We start from the raw sequence: 10,989 nt of genomic DNA, 5'->3' as shown, positions 1-10,989 counted from the left end.
AATAAAAATAAGTTTTTTTAAATATTTTATATTTTGCAAATATATCCGATTTGAAAATGTGCGGATCAGATCCAAACTTTAAAAAATGTAGATATTAGATCTGATTCAATAATTTTAGCGTGGATCAAATCGAAATTTTGACGATCCGATCCACATTGACCCCCTATTTGCATCTAATACATTTCGTATATATTAAATAAATTCTCTTTTTACCTTAAATTGTCAAAGATAATATTTTAATTTATGTTCCATCAATTGGATCTCTAAATATCTCTACATTTTTCCAATTGCATTGAACTTGTATAGATAGACAAACCAGCTTCACGTAAACTGTAAAACCCGATTAATTAATGACTAATTAACCCATAAATAAAAATATATTCTCAAAATTTATAAATGTGAATCTTATGGTTTAATATGATAGAGAAAATTAAAATGAGAATTTTGACACCAAATTTAAAGAAATCGGCCCAAGATTGGGCCGAATAGGCCAAACCGGACCAACCGGACCCATGTTGGGCCCAAGGCCCAACTAAGCTCCCTCTTAATTAAGAGCTCAACACTCTCTCTCCTTCAAAACAACACACACGCGCCGAACACTCCAGAAGCAAAAGGCGGAAACATGAAACCCTTGTTCCAATTCACTTCCAACTTCCATTGATCATAACTTTTGATCTGGAGCTCCAATCAATGCACCGTTTATAGCCACGCGACCGCGGCACCGAGCTTTACAAAGCCCATAAGATTGTGCAAGAGGTAAGCCACGTTTTTACCTCTATTCCTCCAGCCTTAAACTTCGAATTTATTGGACAAAAATGTTGAAATTGTGAACTCTTTTGTGTTATAGGATCCAACTAACTTGAAGAGAAGGCTTAGTCTTGCCTCTTTTGATCCTTTGGCTTGGTAAGTATCTCAACCCTAAGCTAAATGTTTTAGTTGTTGTCATTAGATATTGAGTTTGTATGGATGGATGTATATTATGTGTGTTAAGCAAGGTATATATGTGAATGGATTGAAGCTTGATGGAGATGTTGAGGACTTGAGGTGATATACAAGCTGGAATTCTGATTTTGGGAGCTTTGAGACATTAGAAGTTGAGAAAAAAAAGTAAAATTTGAAGTGTTCCGGGTGGAACAGAATTCGGCCAAGGTATGGTTTCAGTTTCCTATATCTAAGATATGATTTGAACTATTGTGGTTAGTTAATTGGTTAAGATGAAGTGTGTTGTGATGTATGTATCTAGTGAATTTTTAATGTTGATGTGGTTGTTGGATGATGTGAATTAAGTTGAATATATGTAAACAATGATTGACTGGTTGTGAGTGGTGCAAATTGTTGAGAAAGCATAAAGTCATAAGTGATATGGACTGGTATGCCTAATTGTTGGTAAGGTTGAGGCTCTTGTTGATGAATATGAAATTATATGTGATATTGATATATATATTGATTGATGGTATTGAGCATTGTTTGGAAATTAAAAATGTGTAATGTTGAGTAAACATTGAATTATTGAATTGAGATTGGCAAAAAAGGAAAGAATTGGTGGGTTGGTGATTGAATGAGGGTTTGGAAATGATTGATGTTGGAAGGGTGAGTTTTGGTTGGTTTTGAATGAGATTTGGAAGAGTATATTTTAGACATTGGGAATTTATGAGCTTTGGTAAAAATGGAATTTCGATCAACTTCGACGGATCATGTCTTGAACTATTGATTTTGGAATTTAATGATCAAATGAAAGATAATTTCATAAGCTTTCAAATGGTTTAAATTTGGTAGAAATATAAATTTTGTGGAAGGAGATATGATCATTGGAAGTTTAGGCCTAAAATCTGAATTCTGCAAATTCTACAAAATTTGTGATTTCTGATTTGTGGGCACACACCATGTGGATTTCGGAACCTGTGCGCACGCACACGTTGGGAAGTGCATTCTATTGATGGCGCTAGCATGCCTTGTGCGCGTACTCCACAATGGAAATTTTGCTTTCTGTGCGTACACACAACCCTGTGAGCGTGCACACTTTCTGAAAATACATCTGGGCGTGCGCACGCACACCCCTGTGCGTACGCACATGACCCTGTTCTTTTATAAAGCTTTTGTTTTCAAGTCTTTCACTTTCCCAAAAAGCTTGTAGCCTTCTAAGGTGTTGTTTCCCATTTATAAACTCCCCTTTTCATCTTTTAATTATTAAATCAACATAAAATGCCTAATGATAGAGAAGAAGCTAGGGAAATAGGTAACTTGTGGATGAAGAAAGGGGATGTGATGAAGAGTTATGACTAATGATAAGGATATGAGTTGTTGAGGAGTATGGGGGAGTGTTGTGTATAATATGATCCGAATGGCTGAGTATGATATGAGCCGAAGGGTTATGTGTGATGATGGTTTATGGCTGATAATGAATTATTATTTTAAGCCGGATGGTTGAGATAAATGTTAATGTACGACTGTGATTGAATGCATATATGCTGAATTGTTTATTATTATGTTATTTGCACTCCACCTATCTGAGATACAAGTTTTCCTAGGTAAAAGTAGTGGCTAGCCACCACGTGCTCCAAGTGGACACTCGATACTCTACTGACCCTATGTCGTAAGTATGGTCGGACACTGTGAAAGTTCCGGATGAGCTCGCCCCCATGAATATACACCATTGAGGGTGTTGGATTGTGAATTATCATTTATATTGTGAGATAACTCGAGTTGGGGATGCACGATAGAGGGACAATCCAATGGTTAGCTACCAGGACTTATTGGGTTGGCTTTATAACTGACAGATGAGACTCATCAGCCACTACGACAGGCATGCATCATATGCATCATATGTGATTTGTTTGGAGTGCCTAATTGTCTACATATTTACTTGCTAATTGCTTAACTATTATATTCACTTCCTACTTATGCATTTCCTTGTATGAACTATTGTGTTTGCATATCAAGCTATTGTTGGCGGTTGGGAGGTTTGTAGGATTTGGAAAGGGGATATTTAGTTAGACTGAAGACCCATAAGTTAGTCGCCTATTTTCACTTTCTCATGGTTTAGTATATTTATATGCTTTGTTTTTAATTTGGAGTTCTAGGAATGCCTTCGGCTTTCCCAAGGCATTACATGTTAGATATTTGGGCACTGTTACCATACTGAGAACCTTCGGTTCTCACTAATGCGGATTTTGTGGTTTTTAGATGTAGGACGTGAGGCTTCTCGCTGAGGTATGCTGGAGACTTCTGTTTTAGCGAAGATCCTGAGCTCTCGGGATTTTATTTTGATCTTATATACTTGCTTAGATACTTATGTTCTCCACTATGTATATATATATTTTGTATTATCTCCTCTTAGAGGTTATTTTGGAGAAACAGGTTTTGTATCTTGTGTTTTAAGCTTTATTTTGGGTAGTTCCTTTATGTATGCATGTATACTTACATGCCCGGACCGGTTATCTTCGCAAACCAAGTCTTGAGTTTTGATATCTGTATTTTGGCACTCTCTTGTTTATCTCTTCGCGTTAGCTTACTTTTTATATGTTCGTTTATGTTATCAATCAGAGTGTTGCGCTTTTCAATTTAACGGTTTTGATTTGCCTCTCTTTTTCTTTAAAGGCTCCTAGTTATAAACCTTTCTCACACTACTATATGTACTAAATTTTATTTTTAGAGGTCGTAATGCCTTGCCACTTTTGTTTTATGACTTAAGCATAAGGCTCTGTCTGGTAGGGTGTTACATTATGGTATCAAAGCAGTTCGTTCCTGTAGAGCCTAAGAGATGGACTAACTATGCTTCTGTTTATTCTCTGTGTCTGTGTTTATGTGCTATTAGGATATCTTACTGACATAACTGGCATAAACGTTCATGAGCATGCATTTGGGACTTTGAAGCACTAAACTTCTGATATTGATACAGATCAAGTTGATATCGATTGTTTGGCGTGTATAGGAACCAGATGGCACCTCGTGGATATGGTCAAGGCCATAGGAGAGGGCGTACCGGTACTCAAGAGCCGAAAACCAATCCGAATGACCCTGTAAATTTCATGGCGGCATTGCAAAACATGGCTGCTGCTATGCTGGCCACTGCTGAGGCACTCGGGCAGTAGATGAACAACAATAATAATGGGATAAATAGCGAAAACGGGACTCAAGGTTCGATGACATTGTCGACTTTCTTAAAGGTTAACCTGCCAAAGTTCAAAGGAACAACCAATCCGACTGAAGCCGATACTTGGTTTCAGACTATGGAGCGAGCACTGCAAGCGCAGCTGGTGCCTGAGGAGCAGTGCATCGAGTTTGCTACTTACCTGCTCACGGGAGAAGCATCGCATTGGTGGCAGGGGGCCCGACGACTCCTACAACAGGGTGATGACCCTATCACTTGGGATGCCTTCCAGGTGGAATTCTACAAGAAGTACTTCCCAAATTCTGCCCGGATGGCAAAAGAACTTGAGCTATTGCAGCTGAAGCAGGGAGCTATGTCTGTATCTGATTACACAGACAAGTTTAACGAGCTGTTCACATTTTCTCGCATGTGTCAAGGAGCTCCGGGAGACTTCGAGGAGTTGAAATGCAATAAGTATGAAGGAGGGCTCTGAAGTGACATCTTCAGTTCAGTAGGGCCTATGGAGATTAGGACTTTCTCTGAGTTGGTAAACAAGATCAGGGTTGCTGAGGAATATGTAATGTAGGCAGCTACAGATAGAGGAAGCCATAGGAGACCATTCCCACCAAACCGAGGGAAGAGCTTTGCTCCTAGAAGTCCGTCTTTCAAGCGGGGAGGCTTTGTACCACAAAGGACTCAAGGTCAGAATAACTTCAGAAGGCCTAACAACAACAATGTCATGGGAAGAAGATTTGGGAAGGAGCCTCTGAATGACATGCTTGTGCAAGATGTGGGAGTTACTATCCTAGTGCTCCCTGTAAGGCTAGACGGGGCTTGTGCTACTCATGTGGTAAGCCGGGGCATAAAGCCTCCAACTGTCCAGAGAAGTAGAGATAGGGTGCTGGGACAGCACAGCAGCCTGGTCCGGTGTTTACTACTTCAGCTGTGGGTGTCGAGGGGTTTGAAACACTTATTCGAGGTAAATGTTGAATGGCTGGTCAAACTTTAAATGCCTTATTTGATTCTAAAAAATAACATTCATTCATTTTATTTGAAAAGGCTAGTGAGTTAGGACTGAAGATTGTGGTTTTGGGCTACGATCTAAAGGTGTATAATGCCACCCATGAAGCCGTGGTAACTAGGCTAGGATGTTTGCAAGTTTCATTTAGAGTCAAGCAACGTGACTTTGTCCATGATTTAATCTGCTTGCCGATGACCGGTCTTGATCTTATCTTGGGGTTGGACTGGTTATCTAAGAACCTTGTTCTGCTTGACTATTCTGCAAAATCAGTGTACTTCATGCCGGAAGATACAAAAGGGCCGGTTGTAGTCAATAGCTATTACTTGAATTCTATGATGGTGAATTATTCTGGGGCCAAATGTCAGGGTATTTTGTGGCTAACCATGGGAGTCTTGACTGATGATCAAAGCTTGGAGCAAATTCCGGTTGTGTGTGAGTTTCCGGAGGTGTTCCCAGACGATATTGATAAATTTCCACCTAACCGAGAGGTTGAGTTTGCTATTGAGTTGGTGCCTGGGGCCGGACCAATCTCGAGTGCTCCTTATAGGATGTAACCGCTAGAAATGGCTGAGCTAAAGTTTCAGCTAGAGGATCTATTGGGTAAGAACTTTATCCGACTAAGTGTTTCTCCATGGGGCGTGCCAGTGTTATTGGTAAAGAAAAAGGACAGGAGTATGCGGCTTTGTGTGGATTACAAGCAACTGAACAAGGTCACAATAAAGAATAAGTACCCACTACCGAGGATTGACGATCTCATGGATCAGTTACAAGGATCCGAGGTTTTTTCCAAGATCAATTTGTGATCCGGTTATCCCCAAATAAGGGTGAGAGATGAGGACATCCCTAAGACCGCTTTCAGGACTCGTTATGGTCATTACGAGTACACTGTAATGTCTTTTGGGTTGACAAACACTCCTGCAGTGTTTATGGATTATATGAACAGAATTTTCCATCCATTTCTGGATAAATTTGTTATTGTCTTCATTGATTACATACTAATTTATTCCAAGAATGAAGAAGAGCATGCATAGCACTTGCGAATCGTGCTACAAATTCTGAAGGAGAGAAAATTGTACGCTAAGTTATCTAAATGTGGGTTTTGGAAGAGTGAGGTGAAGTTTCTGGGTCACGTGGTTAGTAAACAGGGGATAGCTGTAAATCCTTCTAAGGTGGAAGCAGTGATGGAGTGGGAGCGACAGACCTCAGTTACTGAGATAAGAAGTTTTCTGGGCTTAGCTGGCTACTATCGGAGATTCATCAAAGGCTTCTCGCAGATAGCTTTGCCATTGACATAGTTAACCCGTAAGGATGCGCCATTTGTTTGGACTTCTGAGTGTGAAGAGAGCTTTCAAGCGTTGAAGCAAAAGCTAACTACCCCGCCTGTGTTGGTGTTACCTGAGCCGAATGAACCATTTGAGGTGTATTGTGATGCCTCACTAAAGGGTCTGGGGTGCGTGCTGATGCAGCATCGAAATGTGGTGGCGTATGCCTCACGATAGTTGAGACCTCACGAAGTTAATTACCCGGCGCACGACTTGGAAATTACTGCGGTTGTGTTTGTGCTAAAGGTGTGGAGACGTTACCTCTATGGGGTTAAATTCTGAGTTTTCTCTGATCACAAGAGCTTGAAATACCTCTTTGATCAGAAAGAGCTTAATATGCAATAGAGGAGGTGGATGGAGTTACTGAAGGACTACGACTTTGAGTTGAATTACCATCCGGAAAAAGCGAATATTGTGGCGAATGCACTAAGATGGAAGTCGTTGTATGCTGCTTGGATGATGCTTCGAGAAGAGGAGTTGCTTAGGCATTCGAGGCCCTAAAGATCGGTGTTCAGGAAGAGTCTAAAACTTTGTGTTTAAGTCGATTACAAATCTCAAGGGACTTTAAGTCTGAACTACTAAAGGCTCATCAAAACGATGACGTGTTACCGAAAGTGTTGCCAGCTATCGAGCAAGGGAAGCTGTAGAGAGTGTCACAGGATCAAGATGGGTTATTGATGATCGGACTTTTGTGTGGTCTAGAATTTCACAAATGAAAGCTCGTTGTAAAGTATAGTTTCTAAACCAACAATAGTCCTCTCATGCAAAAATTTAGGTTGTCACAGATAACAAACCCCAAATGAATTTATAACCGGAGTATTTGGACTCCAGGTCATCTCACGAGGAGTTACAATGAAGTGTATGATTATTGGCTATGAGGGGTATATGGGGGTTTTGAGTGATATGAGGGCAAGAATTTAAAAGGCAAGAAAAGTAAATCAACAAGTAATTAAAGAAGATAATTAATAAAGAGAGACATTCATGGCAATGAATTGAGATCATAGGCTTTCTATCCTAGTCATGCATGATTAATTCATCTTATTTAGTTAACTCCAACAAACAGGGAGAATGTCAAACAAGATTAACCAATCATGTCACAATAATAAACAAGAATTTATCTCATTACGTCAACTCCAACAAATAGGGAGAAAGTCTAATGAGACTAGCTAATCTCAATCCAAAAGTTCTAATCGACTTACTAATTAAACTAGCAAAAGATTAGCGTCAATGGAAATAATCTTCCATAAGTCCTAATCAACTCACTAATTAAATTAGCAAAAGATTAGCGTCAATGGAAACAATACTAGCTAACAACTCTAGATTACCAACATGAGTTGGGTTTTCATGACTCAAGATTGCCCAATCACTCTTTCCAAGCCAAGAATGCTCAAAATCTACTCTAACATCCTACCAAGAATTTTGTCAAACACTTGGTAGGCGTAAAAGGAAAGCATAATAAATGACAAGAAATAGTAAAATCTACCAACTACCAATTGCAAGAAAAGTAAGATCTCAACTCAAATCAACAATAAAAAGAACCTCAAACATAAAATTGCATTAAATGAAAACAAGATCCAACATGAATATTCATAAACATAAAAGAGACTTAAAAGTAAAATTGACAAGAGAACTAAGAAGAATAAAGATGTAGCAACAAGAAATTAAATGGAAGAACTAAATCAAAACAAGAATTGAAAGAGAAAATTTGAGAGTGATCAAACCTAAACTACCCTAATTCTAGAGAGAGGAGAGAGCCTCTCTCTCTAAAATTCTACCCTAAAACATGATGAAAACTAAACTATGACTAAGTGTGTTCATTTCGCCTTCAATCCTTGGGTTCAATAGCATCAGAAATGGGTTGGATTGGGCCCAAAATGAGCTGCAAAATCGCTGGGGGCGATTTCATTAAAGTGGGCCACAGACATCATCGGCGCTCGCGCGCAAAGTGCGCGTGCGCGTCGATTGGCAATTCTTCACCCGCGCGGACGCGGCATGTACGCGCGCGCGTCCATTGGCGAGACCACTTTCGCGCGCGCGCACCTTGTACGCGTGCGCGTCCCGTGGTGCATTTCCAATTCTTGTTTCTTCATGCATTCTCCTCTTTGCATGCTTTTCTCCTCACTTCTTCCATCCAATACTTGCCTTATGAACCTGAAATCACTTAACAAACATATCAAGGCATCGAATGAAATTAAAGTGGATTAAAATCACCAATTTTAGGGCCTAAAAAGCATGTTTTCACATTTAAGCACAAATCGAGGGAGAGTTGCAAAACCATGGTATTTAATTGAATGAATGTGAGAAAATGTGATAAAATCCCCCAAAATAAGCACAAAATAAACCACGAAATCGAGGTTTATTAGTTATTGAGATTTAAGGGTAGGATCATTGTGCCAGATATTGGGACCTTGCGATAGGATATCCTAAAGAAAGCACATAAGAGTGGATTTTCTATTCACCCTGGGAGTACTAAGACGTACAACATCCTAAAGGCTATGTTTTGGTGGCCTGGTTTGAAGAATGATGTGGCGGAATATGTCTCAGTGCTTAACTTGTCAAAGGGTGAAGATTAAACATCAGAGACCTTCCAGGACGTTGCAACCTTTAGAAATTCTACAATGGAAATGGGAGAGCATTGCGATGGATTTTGTGTCGGGATTACTGAGGACTAGAACCGGTTCTGATGCTATCTAGGTAATTTTGGACCAGCTGGCGAAGTTGGCTCACTTTCTACCCATTCAGATGAACTATACTCTTGAGGAGTTAGTGCACCTCTATATTAAGGAGATTATGAGACTTCATGGTGTGCCCACTACTATAATTTCTGATAGAGATCCCCGTTTCACGTCGAGGTTCTGGGGTGCATTTCAGAGAGCTTTTGGAACCCGTTTGAGAGGACAATCCAAACCCTAGAAGATATGTTGAGGGCTTGCATTTTGGATCAGCCGGTGAGCTGGGATCGGTATATGCCGTTAGTGGAGTTTGCATATAATAATAGCTACCATGCGAGCATCGGAATGGCTCCATATGAGGCTCTGTATGGGAAGAAATGCCAATCTCTACTATGCTGGTATGAAGCTGGGGAGAAAAGTATATTGGGGCCTGAGATGATAGCTGAAACTACTGAACAAGTTAAGAAAATCAGAGATAGGATGCTCACTACTCAAAGTCGTCAGAAGAGTTACGCCGATCAGAGGCAAAAGCCCATAGAGTTTAAGGAAGGAGACCATGCTTTCCTTAAGCTTACACTGACAACAGGAGTGGGTAGAGCGAATAAGACGAAGAAGCTGAATTCCCGATACATCGGTCCATTTCTCATTCTCGATAAGGATGGACCGGTGGCGTATCGGATGGCTCTACCGCCTCACCTTTCGAACCTGCACGACGTATTTCATGTGTCGCAGCTTCGGAAGTATACTCCTGATGCTAGCCATGTGTTAGAATTGGAATCAGTCCAGTTGAAGGAAGATTTGGCTCTGCCGGTGACTTCGGTCAGGATTGATGACACAAGTATTAAGAGGTTATGTGGAAAAGAGGTTTCATTTGTGAAAGTGGCATGGAGTCGAGCCGGTGTTGAGGAGCACACCTAGGAACTCGAGTCGGAGATGCGAACAAACTACCCGCACCTATTCTTAGATAACTGAAATCGAATTTTGGGGTAAAATTCCCAATTAGGTGGGTAGAATGTAAAACCCGGTTAATTAATGACTAATTAACCCATAAACAAAAATATATTCTCAAAATTTAGAAATGTGAAGTTTATGGTTTAATATGATAAAGGAAATTAAAACAAGAATTTTGACACCAATTTTATAGAAATCATCCCAAGATTGGGCTAAACGGGCCAAACTGGGCCAACCAGACCCATGTTGGGCCCAAGTCCCAGCTAAGCTTCCCCTGTTTAACCTGCCAGAGGGTGAAGGTGGAACATCAGAAGCCGTCAGGAACCCTGCAACCCTTGGAAATACCCCAATGGAAATTGGAGCAGATCATTATGGATTTTGTCACGGGATTGCCAAGGACCTTAATAGGGCACGATGCTATTTGGATAATTGTGGATAGGTTAACAAAATCAGCGTATTTCCTTCCGATTCGAGTTGACTATACTTTAGAAAGGCTGGCACGGATATATATTCAAGAAATCGTACGATTGCACGGGATACCTTCGTCAATTGTTTCAGATCGAGATCCGAGGTATGCTTCCAGATTCTGGGGAGCTTTCCAGAAAGCGTTGGGGACAGAATTGCACATGAGTACAGCATACCATCCTCAGACAGACGGACAATCAGAGCAGACAATCCAAACATTAGAAGACATGCTAAGATCTTGTGTGTTGGATAACCAAGGCAGATGGGATAAGTATTTGCCCTTGATCGAATTCGTCTACAATAACAGCTACCAACAAAGTATCGGGATGGCACCTTATGAAGCTCTCTACAGAAGAAGATGTTAGACACCATTGTGTTGGAATGATGACGGAGAAGCTAGTATCTTGGGTCCAGACTTAGTTCAAGAAACTACAGCGAAGATAAAGGGAATTCGTCAGAAGATCCAGA

The 10,989-nt window shown here is 40.4% G+C and overlaps 1 protein-coding gene across 1 annotated transcript; it reads left to right on the top strand.

Moving 5' to 3' along the window:
- The first annotated feature begins 4,091 nt into the window (after nt 1-4,091).
- LOC130966591 (uncharacterized) lies at nt 4,092-4,583 on the top strand. The gene has a single exon (XM_057891404.1). The coding sequence runs from the start codon at nt 4,092-4,094 to the stop codon at nt 4,581-4,583; it is 492 nt and encodes a 163-aa protein (XP_057747387.1).
- Nucleotides 4,584-10,989: the final 6,406 nt, after the last annotated feature.

This window comes from Arachis stenosperma, chromosome 3, assembly GCF_014773155.1.
Source record: "Arachis stenosperma cultivar V10309 chromosome 3, arast.V10309.gnm1.PFL2, whole genome shotgun sequence".
NCBI classification, from domain to species: Eukaryota; Viridiplantae; Streptophyta; class Magnoliopsida; order Fabales; family Fabaceae; genus Arachis; species Arachis stenosperma.
Note: the sequence above shows the minus strand (reverse complement) of the source record. Positions and strands in the feature narration are given on the sequence as shown.